The sequence below is a fragment of the Mchenga conophoros genome, linkage group LG7, assembly GCF_057382185.1.
Source record: "Mchenga conophoros isolate Kocher_MC1m ecotype Shallow Benthic linkage group LG7, M_conophoros_male_GT1.1, whole genome shotgun sequence".
NCBI lineage: Eukaryota > Metazoa > Chordata > Actinopteri > Cichliformes > Cichlidae > Mchenga > Mchenga conophoros.
The window spans coordinates 47,749,112-47,766,094 of NC_140532.1; the positions used below are offsets into that span (position 1 = coordinate 47,749,112).

Below are 16,983 nucleotides of genomic sequence, written 5' to 3' on the forward strand. Positions count from 1 at the left end.
TCGTTTAGGTTTTATCCGATACCGGTGCCAAATCGGTACTTTTGAAACGGTGCCGGTGCTCAAACGGTGCTCAAACCGGTGCTTAAAGAATGGAGAACTCAAAATTGGTCCAAAAACCTCTCATGTTCAGCTGGTTTTTGTAAAAAGATAACAATGTTAGCCTTTTCTGCAGCTATGGGGCATATATGGCATCACTCTTGGCTGGAAGCAGTGCTTAAACAATGGAAAAAACACAAACTTTATCCAAAAACTTCTCATGTTTAGCTGTTTCCCACTTTTTCTTTGGTCATTTTAGCCTTTTTGGCCAGGGTGAAGGGAGTATCTGCCATCAAACAAGAAGACAGCCGCATGTAGCTATGATGATGTTTGCTAGTTCACCTTACATGCATTAATGTAATAACGTGGTTAGCCTACTCAACGTAAATTACACACGAACAACATTAAGCTACTCACGCAGAGAAGAACGGCTGCTGCTGCATCATCCTCATCATTTCTGCTACACTGGCAGGGCTAGGGGCCAGGACTCTCCTCTTCGTGTTTTTGGGGATGTTGCTAACTCCGGGTCCGATAACAGGCAACCCACCCGCAGTAGATGTGCTCGGTGTGAGGTCTCGCAGCAAGCTATCAAATACAGCGCATTTCTTGGCTTTTAAAAAAAAACGCTATGCGTCGCCAGGTGTTTCATCGGATTCGAGGTGTTACCTCCTTTGACAGTATCACGGTATCAGCTTAAAGCACTTGTTGCAGGCTGCTGAGTTTGCATATTTTGCTGTGAAGTACAGCCAGACTTTTGACCGCTTCGCCTTGAGCATTTTTAATCTGTAGCTCTGCTCTAAAAGAACATACGTACCTGGGCCCGCCTACTATCCTCGGAAACGTAAAATGATTGGCTAGAAGTGTATCACAGCTCAGGAAAAAAAAGCACCGAAATAAAGCACCGAAATAAAGCACCGAAATGTGCGCTGCTTTTCGGTCTGGTTACTACCGTTTATGTCAGAACCGGTGCCATCATGGCACCGGACACCGGTACTCATCCCTACTCCTAATAATAGGTTGGACACCCCACCACCACCACCTCCCCACCTTTTTTGTCTACAGAACAACCTTAATTCTTTGTGTCATAGTTTCAGCAAGGTGCTGGAAACATTCCTCTGAGATTTTGGTCTGTGTTGACATGAAAGCATCACACAGTTACTTCAGATTTATCAGCTTTACTTCCTGTGAATTAGGGCTGGGCGATATGGCCTAAAATTCATATCGCGATATAATTTGAAGCATGTGCGGTAATGATATATATCGCGATATATTCTTTTCTTCTGTATAATGTATTTTCCACACTATAAAGCACACTTAAAATCCTTTAATTTCCTCATAAATCGAGAGTGTGCCTTATGTATGAATTCTGGTTGTGCTTACTGACCTTGAACCAATTTTGGCGTGCAGAAATCTGTTAAAAATGTTTTAGTACAACTTTAGTAAGCCGCACTGCTTGATGGATTGTCAGAGCATTACGGCTGCCGTAGTGAGGAGCTTCGCGGAGTAATCTGGGTCCAAAACTCCATCCATTTCTGGTCCCAAAGTCAAACGAACACTGAGAGTTAAAAACTGTCTAAATTCTTTAATCTTTAATAAAATCATCAGCGTTGCTGCTTTACCAGGTGTAACAATTAAGTTTAACATCCAGGCATCCATGAAAACAGAATTTATTAAATTTAACGGAGTTAGAAGTTAGCTCGCTAGTTTCCACCTAAACATGACATACCATGTTCTGACTGAGAGATTTTTGAAACTAATTAAAACGTACAGCTCTGCTACTACTTCAGATAAATGAAGACAGAAAACTAAACAGCAGTGGCATTTGCAGGGTTACTGAAGTTGGACTACCTGGTATATAATGTTGTGCTACGTGATTGCTAGCGACACAGCTATGTTAGCATAACATTAGCACAGTGAAGCTGGAGGATGAACGCCAACTTTTTTTCCCCACTCGATAAAAGTTAACGTGAGGGATTCTGGTGGTTAGGGACAAATGCAATCGCATAGCAGGATGCTATACACGGGCCAAACTTCAGTCAGGAGAACAACTGAGATTATTCATCCACAATACGAGGTTAGTTATTAATATACTGCAACAACATGGGAATAGAGCAGCTGCGAGAGAATTCACCATTAATGAATCAATGTTACGGAAGTGGAGGAAGCGCAGTTTTTGGCTTTCCCCATATTTCAAAAGTGCTTCATCTCTTTGCTATGACTGTCGGCATAATTTGCAGTTGATAATGGTTGTAGCCGCTGCGATGCTTTCGACCAAAACAGGCGCAGCTTGATGACATCATCAACATGCGCTATCGCGATAGCAAAATCTCTATCGTTGGCCAAATTTATATCGTTTCTATCGTATATCGTTTATATATGATAGAAACCCCACCCCTACTGTGAATCGTTGTTTTTTTGTTTGTTTTTTTATGTCACATCCCAAAAGTGCTCTATTGGATTGAGATCTGGTGACTGTGGAGGTCATTTGAGTACAGTGAACGCATTATGATTTTCAAGGAAATAGTTTGAGATGATTTGAGCTTTGAGACATGGTGCGTTATCTAACTGTTATGAGAAGATTGGTAAGTGTGGTCATAAAAGGATAGGCATTGTCACCAACAATACTTGGGTAGGCTTGGGTTGCGTTAAAGTTAATGTGTGCCAAAGTTTTCCAAGAAAATATCCCCCACACCATTATGGCACCGCCACCTGTCTCTACTGTTGATATAAAGCAGGATGGAGCCATGCTTTCATGTTGTTGACACCAAATTCTGGCTTCAACATCTTAGCTGATGGGAGAGCCACCTGGGGTGGTCTTCTGCTGCTCTAGGCTATCTGCTTTAAGGTATACCCTTCTGTATACATTGGTTGTAATGAGTAGTTATTTTAGTTATTGTTGCTTTCGTATCTGATCAAAGCAGTCTGAACATTCTCCTCTGACCTGTGGCCCCAACAAGGCCTTTTCACTAAAAGATATTCACGGGATATTTTCTCTTTTTGGGGTAATTCTATTTAAACCTTATAAACTGTTGTGTCTTCTGTCCCGTCTCCCTATTGTTTTGCTTTTTGTTTCTTGTTTACCCTCACCTGCAACCGGTTGCGGCAGATAGCTGCCGCTCCCTCAGCCTTGTTCCGCTGGAAATTTCTGAGGTGACTTTTGTTGTGACTTTTTTGTCAAAATTTCTCTCTGAAATGAATTGTAAGAACAACCGTGTCACATAAATGACGTTTTCTTTCCCACTCTGATGCTCAGTCTGATCTTCAGCAGGTTGTCTTAACCATGTCTAATGCACTGAGTTGCTGCCACGTGACTAGCCGAATAAATATTTGTGTTAATGAGCAGTTAAAAAAGCGTACCTAATAAAGTGGCCAGTGTGTGTACATCAGAGTTGCACATGTATGCTAATTTTGTTTGCAGTATATGCAGTGAGTAAAGGAGTACCAATCAGTCATCTAAGAGATACTTTTTTAGCTACAGATACTTTTTTTTTTTTAAAGCATTATTGAGCAAAGAAAAAAGAAAAAAAAATTAGCATCATTACCTTTATTACAAAATGTGGAAACAAACCGGAAATAAAAATAATATCTCTCATCCCTTCATTCAGGATCTTTTTCAAAATGTTCAGGATCGCCAGTCATGATCTTTCATGTCCTGCTGTTTTCATTTCAGTATGGAAATCAAATCATGCCCTGGAACAAATGCATAGGCAAGATACGCATAGACTCACAACCATACAGACTTCCTGTGAAATCTAACCTAATAATAGAGCTTGTGTGACAGATGGTGACACTCAGCAGGACATCTTATGGCCAGTGTATCCCCAGACAATGGTCAAGCTAAAGAGAATATCCAAAGAGTATCTAAGGCAAGACAGCTGGCCAGGTGGGCAAAAGTGAATTATGCTGCTTCTTATATACAAGCTGGCATAATAGATTCCCTCTAAAAGGTCCTGAAAATGTCCTTAATATTAAGAACTGACAGGAGAAAACAAATATGTTAACATTTGATTTTGAAATGAGATATGTTTGATATTGATGATTGAATACTAAATGTGTATTGGCCTATAAAAATTGTTCCCATGCCACCTCTAAAGTAGAACTTTCGGAATTTCGGGATATATGAGGAAATACCGAAGCTATCCTCAGGCAGTATGTCAATAACCACAAGTCTTTTGGTCAGCTTGACAACAAAAGAAAAAACTCAATAACCTCACATGCTCCAGAGGGGGATGGTGCTGCCGTTTTTAACTAACTTAAGGGCAATTGCATAAATCCAGTGTACTCAATTATCTGGTGCCTTGTAGCCAGAAGTGCTAGCACAGCAACGGTGGCAAACCTGATTTGTAATTGCACTTGTAAGAATAAATTACGGTATCAAAGCGCTCTCGATGCAGGGATCAGCTATAAAACCAATTAGCTCCTTCAGCCAGTACACTCCCTGCCATGGCACAGTTATAGTTTGTAAATGAGCACATTAGAGATGCCACAAACGCTTGTCCCGAGAGTGAACTGATGTCCTTGTCAAAGCAGAGTCACATGGCAGGGCTACAACATCCCTATTGCGAGGCCAAGGACAAATTGTGTTTCTTTTATTTGGTATTCACTTCTGTGAGCTTGAGCAGCAACACACGCATCTACCTTGATACGCTGAAAAAAAAATGTATTTTTCAATCTGCTGCTTCACTGATAAAGCCAGACTAAGCCATCCACAGATATTGCAAGTTTTAGGAATACTTAGCTAAAAGTAATTGTGTTTTTACTCACTCGTAGACCTTTGTGGACCTCGGTGTGGTAGCTGCCCAGCAACAGGTCCTCCCTTCATGTGAAAACTAACTTTAGAGTTATAACTTTATAAACTTAGACTTATTGCTTCCCCAAAAAGTCAGATTACCCTTCCTTCAATCAAAGAAAAAAAACTGTTTTTCTGAGCAGTAATTGTCTGATTGTCTCTAATGGCGTTTTTAAGCTGTAATTGGAGATGATTTGCATTCCACGGTTGACACCAAAGTCACTTTGTTCTCTGTCCATTGACATTTTTCCTGCAACGTCTTGGCAATCGATGAAATCACCAAACAAGACAGGAGAAGGAAAAAAAAAATCTGCCTGAGCCCATCAAAACAGACACTTTGTTGGCAGGAGATCAGTCTGTGCCAGTGTGACATGACGTCCCTCGGGCTCATAGAAAACAGTCCCAACAGTCACACACTGCAGCTGCAAACCACTCCCAATGTAAAGGGTTTCTATCCCAAAGACAGAGATATCACATGATAGTCATAAGCGCAGTATACTCTATCCTAGCATTTACACATTCAAGTGTTGTGACTTAACAATCTCACACTGAATCATTTCTTGCTTTGTCGCGCCCTCACTGTCTCTCTCTCTTCCCTACTTTCTTCCTGTGCTGCTTACGTAGCTTCCTTTTAAGTTGGAAATTGGGGGAATTTTTGGTCTTGTGTCAGTATTTGGTCAAAATATCTCCGTCTTGCGTGAATATAGTTTCCTTAGCACACTAACGTCACACTTATATGTTGCTCTAAACTGGAACGGCCCGCGGGCTCCTGTGGTTGTCTAATATGAGTTTATTCTAACTGGAAAAAAATCCAACCTGCCTCTTTTTCTTCCCTTTCTTTGTCATTTAAGGATTTACCTTGCTAGAAAATGACAGTCTGGGAAGCTTATACCGTGAAGCTGACATTTTAGAGTGAGTAATGTTGAGCGAAGGTCGGATCTCTTTGGATTGGAACAAAGTGACAGTTTATCCATATGGCCTGGCTTTGTCTGTTGCCCTGCTTGGAAAAATCGGGGACCAAAGCGCATGAAATGAGATTACACAATATGCTAAGTCTGCTTTATGGCTGTCACAGTTTAAATGGGAATATTAATATTACAGATGATCAAGTCTGCTGCTTTTTTTCCAACTTTTAACTTTTCGTATGCCTTTTCAAGTATTCTGCAGTTTTCTTGTCAACTCGAACACATTCTCTTTTCAAGCTTTACATTTCTGTCAGTTTAGCTCATTTCCCTATTCCTCTCTTTCCCTGTGACTGTGCTTTGTCAACTTCTCTCTTGTTCTTTTCTATTTGCATCTTTCACACACTCGCTCTATCTCTCCCTCTCTCTCTCTTTCCTCTCCCCTTTTATTCATTTATCCCCTCACCCCCCGGCCTTTTATCATCTCTTAATCTAAAACGCCGTTATGTACCCGTCAGTCTGCCATATTTATCTTTCAAGCACTCCTTTATATATCTATAAGCAGTCCATGCAGTCATGTATATTCAAGGATATGTGGGTTGATGTTTGGTATACACAGCCGGTCTAGTGTGCTAGTCACCAGAGTTTGGTGTGATGTAGTAGTCACTGCTACTGTTTGTTTGTTTACCTCCCACAGCCACTTGGAGTCCATTAGCAATGCCTTTGCCTCAGGAGGATTACACACACACACACACACACACACAGATACTGTATATTCTCTCTCTGTCTTTCTTTCCCTCAGTCTGTCTGGTTATCACAGCGACTACAGGCTAAACTTACAGGTATCCCCCCCCTGTTACAGGAGTTATTTGTCAAAGCTTTTTCCTTAATACTGTGCTCAACCACTGGGAAATGTAAGCATTAACTTCATTCATCGCTGGCATCTTCCCCTGAAGCGGTGCACATGATTAAGATATGTACATTTCTGCGAAGGTGTGTCCGTGTTCGTGTTTACCTCCCTTGATGAGAGTCGATTATAATGGATGGAGTTGTACTTATCATAATTGACCCTTTAGCTGTTAGACTCTGGAAGAGAGTAAACAGTATCTACTAAATACAGTAGCAGCCGGGAATGCAGTTGGCAGGCTTGATCCGTAGATGCTTTCATTTTGTCTCTCTTACCGATTTTACCCGTACTTAATTTTTCAACAAATGCTAGCCACAACAACCCTTTGGGTAGTATGTTTTTTTCTAAAACCTCTAGTCTAAACAACTGACAGTTAGAGCCATATGTGAAAATTTTTGAACACACCTCATTACCTAGAACTCCTGTTGTTCAGTCCAGCTCCAGCTGCTTTGCATTGGCTCTGATCTTTTTGACAGCAGTTGTCAGCATATATTTGTGTTTCCAAAACCCCAGAAGATTCAGAATAGTCTCACCTTTTTGCTTTGAATTTGGTCTCTACCATCCCATTAAATGTCTGCATTGTGGTGGAAAGATGGCGGAAAGATTTTAGCTAATTAAGGCCTCACTTACACAGGCTTAGAAACTGGTTGGCAACTCTCTGGCAACCTCCAGGTGCTGGGGAAAAATGTGTAAAATGTACCAACCAGTTGCTGAAAGTTGCTGGCTGTTGCTAGATGAAATCGAAAACTGGGTGCTGGACCAAAGACCTGGTTTTGACTGCTAAGATCATTAGCAGATTGCCGTTTGCATGGAAGACATCGATTTGTCTGCAGACACTTGCTAACTACTAGATGAGCAGCAGTGCAACTTTAAAGTGCGATGTGGATTTTCGAAAGGCACAACTTTTAATTTGAAGGAAAATGTTTCTTTGCCACTTGGAGAGTAGTTGCAGAGTGTTTACTGACATGTCGGCATCTTTCACTGGCAACCGCAGCAGTGTGCTAGCAAATAAAATAATTATAAGCAGCACCATGTACCACAACAACCAGCAACTGGTCAAGAAATACACATTGTTCCCAGTGACATATCTCTTGGCATCACTGGGGCTTTAGCAATAAGTTTCAGAGCAACTACCATCAACTGGTTGGAGAGTACACATATCTCCCTCATGACCAGTTGGCAGATGGTTGCCAACTGGTCTCTAGGCCTTTAGCAGACCAAAATAAATGACTGCTTTTGTCAAAGCAATGCTGTGAGTAGGGATAGGGGACCAAATGAATAGTCTGTCTGTCACTAAATCTAGTAATGATAACAGTTATTAGATTTATTTTTCTCTTTTTAGACACATTAGTGCATCTTTACTGTAAGTGACAAAATGTGTGTATACTTCAAATTCTTCCCGTCATGGTAGTGTTCAGCAAATCCAGTGTAAAAGGGACTTTACTTTGAATACAAAATCATCCAACCAAAAAACAAAACAATGATTATTAAAAAGCAAAGTGCGAAAAAGTACTTTTTAATATTTAATTTGACCAAACAATTGTGATATGTTATATTTGGTTACATCATCCCACCCTCATATGGCTTGTTCTGTGGGACTTTTTGCTTCACACTATCATTTCTGTGCAGACAACATTGCAGTTAAAAACTGGAATTCACTGCTATTTTCTCCTTCGTCAGACCACAAGTTACGTTATTAGTGCATATTGAGTGAGTACAAGTGGAAAGATACCAGACAATATTCAGCCCACAACAAATCATTTCATATTTGTCTCTTTGTTACGTAACTACATGAATCATGGGGAGATTTTTTTTTCTTCTTCTTTTTAAGAAAAGATGGTTTTGATCCTGACTATGTGCAGACAACTTCACCCAGCGGGGTCTGTACACAGAGAATGATGTTGCATTATAAGCAGTGATAAGCAGCCTCTCTCTTCCTCTCTCTATTTCTCTCGACATCCCATAATGATACTCAGACAGACTCAGGCAGACACCCGCTCATTCCCGATTGGTAGAACTGTTGCCAGGGAGCGTTGCTGTCTCAACGTGGATAGAATCTGTTGTCTGGTACACTTTAAACATGAGAACAACTGCAGGATCTGAATATTTATAACGAGGGGACTGTTCATATTGAGATTGTATAGTGGCAACATAAGCAATGGAGGACGGATGTGCTCCTCCTCGGCTCGTTTCAAATTTTTGATTTGAGTTTCCTTTTTTTTTTTTTTTTTTTTTTAATGAATTTCTTTACTTCCAAAAACATGTTTAGCAATGGTATTACTTCTCTGTGCCTTGACGATGATGCCGGCTAACGTATTTAAGTGAGGATTTTTGTGACTTGCATCATGTGAACCAACTTCACTTTAAGCTTAAACTGTTCCACAAAGTAATAAAGGGTTAGTGCATTCAGGGTTGTTTGTGACTTTGATGGTTTAAGGTTTGAATCTTACAGCATTGTCATTTGGTAGAGAGCTCTAGTATAAGTAGTAGTTAAAATCGGCGTGTGTGTGTGTTTGTTTGCCATCTGGCGAATCGTCTCATTTCTTCATATTATTCAAATATGCCTGGACCTGCTGCTACAGTTAATAACACTGTGCGTAGGTATGAATTCTTGATTAAAATGGATGTAACACATTCCAACAAAAAACAGACAAGCGCCATCAGAACAGCATTCGAATCTCATATCTAAACTCACAAACTGTGCCTCACACGCACACACACAGACACACACATGCGCCTGATATGAAGTGCCAAAAGTCACAGTCGGATATATTATGATGACTATAAAAACACGCCTTGGTATGCAGGAAACTTTGACATGGAAATGCAAACATACGGTAGCAAATGAGGACACAATGTACGGAGAAACACACACACACACATAGTGACTCGTTTGGCAAACAAGTTGAGGGAGTCGGTGCCTTATATTTTTTTCATCAGTGATGTGCAAAGTCTATATATAAAGCAGCCATAAGGAGGTTGGAATTTGCATGCATGTTTGTGTGCGAGTGCGTGTGTGTGCGTGTGCGCATTTGCATTTCTGCATACTTTTGGGCTGTCATGATGCACATGTATGTGTGCCGTGCCTTTTGTTTCATATTCATTCGTGCATACATTTTCACAGACATGCGGCTGTGTATATGTGCAGTGTGGCACTCCACCGTCCTGTCTGCCTGACTCAACATATTCTCCGCTCACTCTCTCGCCCCCCTCCCCATACTCACCCACCCACTTACCCGCCCTCCCTCTTCCTCTTTTCCCTCACTCTCACCCCCTCCTCTCCATCCCGCTCTGCCTGGCTGGCACGTACATGCATGTCTGTAGACTCTGTACTGTGCTTGCTGCCGTGGCACGCGCCAACCTCACTGCAATGCAGCCCTGTGTGCATTAATTGGCAGAGAGACAGTGGGTACGTGGTATGCAGGGCGGGAAGGATAGAGAAGAGAAAGAAGGGCGGTGGGGATGCGGGGGGGACGCAAGAGGCGATGTAAGGACACAGTAGTTACAATAACCGGTGGATGGATGGGCCGGTGGACAAGCAGTCTGGCAGGTTCACAGAGGGACAGACAGACAAACAAACAAACAGAATGTGTATTGCTGAGTGTGCACAGGGAGATTACCTGTGTGTGTGTGTGTGTGTGTGTGTGTGTGTGTGTGTGTGTGTGTGTGTGTGTGTGTAAGAAAGCAGGAGAGTGTTTGCAGATTTGTTTCTCCTGCGTTTCACTGTGCTTTTTTTGTGTGTGCTCACTCATGTGTGCCTATATGTGCCGTGCAGATATCGCACTGCTGGGCCAAAGCTCTGTAAACCAAAGTCTGACTCACTGCATTCAACGCTTTGTGATATCCTCCCTTTCATATTTCCGCTGCAACTGAAGAGTAAAAGTTTGCTCAGTTTAGCGCAACTTTCTCCACTTGAGGTTTCTTTGGCAAAGAATTGAGCACAATGTGCCTTGATAGTTTTTGTAGGGGGGGAGAGAGACGTGCTCACTTTCAGAAAACCTCAGCATCAGCTTGATGTTTTTTTGTTTTGTTTTTTTCTTTAAGATAAGCGACATGCGCTGAAAGGATGTCTTCATGTCTCGTCACCTATAACACAGCACGGCACTCCGAGAAAGCTGTCTCCTTAGTGTTATTTGTTGTTTTTATAATTTTTTACTCTGACATGTAAAAATTACACAGCATTCGTTCGTGTGCGTGTGTTTATATGCACACACATACTGTAAAAAAAAAAACAACCCATTTTCCTACTCATCCGTTATGCATTTATACCCTCCCACACACATCTTTCTGGAACTTATCCTCTCTGGTAGCTGTTGTCCTTCTTTTAGCGGTTGTCCTGTCGCAGGCAGTGACATCTGGCTCCTGTCCTCCTTCATCCAGATCAAGTAACATTTAGGGAAGCGTTCTATGGGCTGGCCAAAAAAAGTACCCAAGAGAAAGCAGAGAAATGTCACCTGAACAAGCCGAGCCACCGAAGCGGAGGCGTAAATTAATCATTTAATTCATCAATTCATGTAGAAATACAAAATAGTCTTGCGTGAAGACAGCACTTCTCTCTGTTTATGTGTAGGTGTTTGGCAGAGATGTCCTTGCATGATTCAGAGAAAATACACAACACTTGCTCAAAAGTAAAGCCTCTCTTTTCTTTTCCTTTTTTTTTTAAACTATTGTCTTACAAAGATGGTACGAATAATGGGAAATACCCTGACACTGGTGATTGTTTTTCGATCAATCTTTTCAGTTCTACATTTAGAAGGATTTAAGGTTCACTGCATTGTGCACGCTATAGTTCGGGTTTAATAAAGCTCTGCTTTACTGAGATGTGACGCATTCTTTCCAGACTTGCGTCAAACTGGGCGCTCACAAGTTTCGCTATTCGATGTCTCCTTAATTAATGGTGGATGTGACCCCTGTATGTGCTTCTCATTTCTCTTTTTTTTTCGTCTTAGTCATTCTCCCCCTCATTCTGTTAGACTGTATATACATGTCTGTGTCCAAGTAGCAGAAGTTGCTTCAACCTAATTGTCTTTCTCTACTCGTACTGTCCTCAAATGACTTTCTCTCTGTCTCAACTCTCCCTTCCCGCCCTCCCTCCCTTGATTCTCTTTAGCTCTGCCCAGTCTCTGTCTCTGTCTGTAACTGTAGCCTGTGTTTTTCTCTCCCTCCCACTCCCTGCGACGTATAGATACTGCATTGATCAGACACACGCGCGCAGACACATGCACGGGCGTGCGCTTGCGCACACACTGAGCCTCCCACTCCTTTCATCATTGATTCGCTCTGCTCTGCTCGGTTCTGCTCTGCTCTGGCCTCTCTTTCTCTCCCCCCCCATTGTCTTTCTCACTCCCCCCCTCTCTCTCTCTCTCACTCACACACTCCCCCTATCTACAGCGGCACTTGTTGAATTCAACCCTTGGAGAACAGGGAGAGGGGGAGAGAAACACAGAGAGAGAGCAAGATAATGACGAGGCAGAGGGAGGCTTTGAGACAGTGCTAGAGCAGACAGTTAGCAGGGAGAATAGGGCTTTGGAGGGTATAGAGATTGTAGATAGGCCGAGAGAAAACAGACAGAGAAAAGTCAGTCAGCAGAGAGAATCATCTTTGAGTCACTAGGAATGACACTTTAAGTGAGAGAAAGAGTCGACCAGACGGAGTACATCTGAGTGCTCTCCCTCCGTCTCTTAACTGCTCCTCTTCTGTCCTGGTCCTGACTGCTGCTGGCGTGTTTTGTGTGTGTGTGTGTGTGTGTGTGTCAAGGCTCCATGGTGTGTTTTAACCAGAAGACTGGCTTACTCAGGTCAGAACTGTCTGGGATAACAGAGTGAGCACTCTTTTTGTGCATTTGTGCATGTGTGAGAGACTGTTAGCAGAGGAAAAGGCATGTTCTTGTTTCTCCAGGTGAGTGCTTGCGTGCCAGAGTACACAGTAATTTCCCTGTGCAGCTTTTACTGCATGTGCGTGTGTGTCTTCATGCATGCAGGCTTTTATGTAAGTAAGCCACAGTGCATGCCTTTCTGTATGGAGTGCATGAAGTGGGAGAGTGTGTGTGTGTGTGTGAGAGAGAGAGAGAGAGGCGGTGACATCTTTTTCAGTTTGTATTCCTGGAAACTGTTCTGCAGCATTGCTCAATAATGAAACTAGTGCGTATATGTACGTATGTGTGGGTTGGTGGGAAGACAAAGGCAATTCTAAAAGGTTCAGGGCTGGAATGAAGGTGCAAATATATCTGGAGAGTGTTACTGAAAAGGACTTTTTATTTGTTTTGTTTTTTAAAGTTGTCTTTCTTTGGATTGTTGTCTAGCTAGATCTGAGAAAGAGAACAACTGCCACGGTGTCAGCGAAATCCAGGAAAATCTATGACATGAAAAACAGGTTGCATTCAGTGTGGGGTTTATTTCTGAGAAAAGTTAAGGCGTACAGGCTGTCAAAGTCCATGCTGTGGGTAAATTGTTCTGGATGCATTAAGAGCAATACATGGAAGGAGTGCAAGGTTCTTGGAATTTAAGTAATGTAAAACAACATAGCCTAAAGGTATTTCACAACCTTCTATGCACAGTAGGCGCAGCATTGTGTTCGTGTTTTTTTTTCTTTTTTTCTGTGGAGTGACTCCTCCTTTCTCTCTCCTGCCTCGACTCTCTCACCCACTATCTCTGCATATCCATCTTTCTTTCGCACACCTCTCACTTCTCCCTCAACTGTATGCGTGTTCTCACTTCATCGCAACTCTATTTTCATTCTTACTCTTTGCTTTTTCTAAGAGAGAGAAACAACCTGAGAGGATCTATCTCTCTCTTCTCGCCCCTCTGCCTCCCTCTGGCATGTCTTTTCATCTTTCACGCGTTTGCTTTTTGCTCCTTCATTTGTCAGTGCCTTTCTCCTCTCCAACGCATTTACCATACCTTTTTTTTTGGATTCCTTCCGCTTTGTTATTACAGATGCCTCTCTCGGCGGCAGAGTCTGCAGTGAATATCTGAAGCCCCATCTTCCTTCCACTCTGTGGCCATCATGTCCCAGCTGCTCCATGTGGAGATCCCAAACTTTGGAGCTACGGTTCTGGGTTCCCTTAATGAGCAGCGCTTGCTGGGACACTACTGTGATGTATCCATACTGGTTAAAGGTCAGTTGGCAGAAAAATGTTAATGTTGCTCTGTTAATTACAGATTAACTTGTACAAAGTGCTAACTGTCTTCGTCAATGTTCTCAACTTCTTTTTCCCTCAACCAGGCCAGGCTTTCAAAGCCCACCGGGCTGTTTTGGCCGCCAGCAGCCTCTACTTTCGTGACCTCTTCAGCAGCTCCACCAAGACCCAGTTTGAGTTGCCTTCCTCAGTCACACCTGCTTGCTTTGAGCAGATCCTCACTTTCTGCTACACAGGGAAGCTAACAATGGCAGCTAGTGAACAGCTGGTGGTCATGTACACAGCTGGCTACCTCCAAATTCAGCATATAGTTGAAAAAGGCATGGACCTAATGTTTAAGGCAAACTCACCTCACTGTGACTCGCAGACAATGGGGTCCTTAGAAGAAACGGTATCTGAGCCACAGAGTCCTTGTAATAATGGCAACGGCCTGGCAGTGGCTGCCCTTCTAGGGACCCCGGGATGGTCTTCGACTCTGCTCATACCGCAGCGTAAGATTAAAATTGAAGGAGGTGAGCCCTTGCCCCTGACTGTACCTTCAACGCCAAGTAAGACTTCGCCTTCAGAGCTTGGAAGTAGACTGGGGAGGGCCGGGCCGCTGTTCTACACAACAGCTGGAGGGACCCCTATCCCTGGTATGCCTGCTTTCAGCCTCCAGGGGACTAGTGGCAGTGGAGCTGGAGGAGGAGGAGCAGCCGGCGGTGACAGGTCCAGCCCCGGAGCTTCCAGTCTGCCCACAACCGACAGTCCCACGTCCTACCAGAACGAGGATGAGGAGTTTGAGGAGGAGCCCTACGATGGGATCACAGAGGAGACCTACAGTCATCTTTATGGACGTTCAGCCAATCCCTACGGGAGTGAGTATTGTGTTAGATGTTTCTAAAATCCTTAACAATGCTTATTAGTATATGAAACAACAGTGGCATGCCATAAGGAGCTGTGCTTACAACACACCCCCTGATTTTACAGCACTTCGATCCTTAAAGCACATACTATCAAAGTCCAGGACTCTGATAAAGTCTCAGTGGCAACTTTAAATTTGTAGTCATGTCAAGTCTGATTTGGTGCATTACTTTCTCAGCTGCCCTCGGCTCATATGGAGGAAATTAATTTGATAACAGAGCGATCTCAAAGTAAAACTTGAGAGGAATTGGAGAAACTAAATGTGGGGTTTATCCAGACCTCTTATCTGTTACAGGTTGTGCAAAAAATTAAAAAAACAAAACAAAAAAACTAGAACCTGATGCACATTCATTTCATCCCAATTACCTTATTTAATCTTTTATGCATCGTGTGTCCTGTGCATCTTTGAAAAGCAGGTTGTTGTACTTCCAGTGTGTGTGTTTGTGTGTGTGCATGTGTGTGTGGGGGGGTTCTTTCAGCTTAAAGATAGCTTTATGGAGTTATGATTGAAGTGCTTCGTGACCAACAACATCTTCCTTATCGCAGCTACAGCAGCCGGACCGTACCGCTTTTCATTATGGCTTTCTGCCACATTTTTTTACACTGGTGTAGATTTTTTCAATACATGCAGGTGTAAATGGTTTGCATTCACATAAACACACCGACGGGGTACCTATGGATAGTGATAAACTCACACATGAGTACACATACACACAGATTTCGCTCTCCTTCATTCTTCACATCCTGCAGCTCAAAGGGAGGTTTGTCAAATTCTAGGGTTTCACATATTTATGAAATCCATTCTATCTGCAATCAGTCAGAGCACCCCAGGGTGACATTGTAGGATATTTGAGAACCATGCACATCTTTCCTGTGTGTGTGTGTGTGTGTGTGTGTGTGTGTGTGTGTGTGTGTGTGTGTGTGTGTGTGTGCACGCGCGCAGATGTGTCTGCACATACAAATTGATTAATCTACACCTTTCGCTATGTGCATGCGTGTGGCAGTTATTGGATTAATTTCTTTTTGTTTCATGTGTGTGTGCGTGCAGGACGAGTATGCATGTGTATACACTCACAAGCTGTCTTAGAGGTTTTGGGGTGAAAAAAAGAGTTTTTGAATAAGAACCCAACACTCAGCTCTGGATATGTCCCCCCCCCCCTCCAAAACTAAAGATGCTGATGCTGCACAGTGACTTGTCTAGGATGCATCTGCAATGCTCTAAAACATTCATGAAACACAACAAACTTGTATGAGATTACTCCAACCTGCTTTACTAATTAAATTTCATAGCTTCTATTTTGGTGTGGATACACAGGGGTAGGCGTGGAAAACAACTTTGTTTAGGGTGTTTTTATTCCAGTAAAGTGACGGATACCAATGTGTTTTTGTGATGTGAGATTTTAAATAAAGTTTGCATTTCGGTTCTTTATCTCTTTTTTTTTTAGTCCAAGACAAGCCGGAGATGGCGTCGATGCCCTTGTCCTTGGAGAACCGCAACTGCGTGCTGATCCGCAGGGACCTTGTGGCGCTGCCTGCAAGCCTCATAAGCCAGATAGGCTACCGCTGCCATCCTAAGCTCTATACTGAGGGGGACCCTGGAGAGAAGCTGGAGCTGGTGGCGGGTAGGCACGCACAAAGCAATCACAAGTCACTCACAGCACATTTAGATGCTAACATCTTACCCCTGCAGAATTTCCAAGGATTCGCTTACACACCAAGTGAGTTTGGAAGATATCGAAATTGGATTTAAAAATGAATTTAACTAAATGAATTGAAAGTCATAAATTCAGAAGGATGGAGAGCTCATTGTCAAAGTTTAAAGTTACCGAAATCTTTTTAATGAGACTTGGGCAAAGAGCACCATCTATTAGAGAATTTACCCACAGCCCTGTGACCTTCATTCATAGTGAATGTAAGGGTCAACTGCATGTAATCAGCCCTCTTTGTCCGATATGAGACTCCTACCAGAGAATTACTGCTCATTCACAGCAACTTGACTATGCATAAGTGCTAAAAAAATTTGATTAAGACTGTTTAGTTAAATTATTTTTACAACTCAGTGTCGTTTAATTGAATTCATATTCCTAATTAAAAGGCTGTTTGGGAAAACATAATCTGACCCATGTTAATCCACGGATCAGGCAAGGGTCAGGAAGCCGGCGCCACGTCTCTGTCTGTCAGACTGAAAGTGCTAAAATAAAGCTGCAAGTTTCTTTGCAGAGATTTAAGGCTGAGACAGAAGGAACATCTCTGCACCCATCCAACCATCTCTGCAGATATCATCAGTCTTTATGGAAGAGTAGCTAGA

At 42.6% G+C, this 16,983-nt stretch overlaps 1 protein-coding gene across 7 annotated transcripts in view; it reads left to right on the plus strand.

The window, feature by feature from the left end:
- Positions 1-16,983, plus strand: part of nacc2 (NACC family member 2) — a 36,445-nt gene that overhangs the window by 14,625 nt on the left and 4,837 nt on the right. For 5 of the 7 annotated variants that reach the window (XM_085279755.1, XM_085279752.1, XM_085279758.1 and 2 more), the window contains exons 2-4: positions 13,570-13,751; positions 13,859-14,629; positions 16,121-16,297. In XM_085279755.1, the coding sequence (XP_085135881.1) occupies positions 13,640-13,751; positions 13,859-14,629; positions 16,121-16,297 (1,060 nt within the window). In that variant the 5' untranslated portion in view covers positions 13,570-13,639. The other 2 variants (XM_085279754.1, XM_085279756.1) reach the window with 2 other exon arrangements.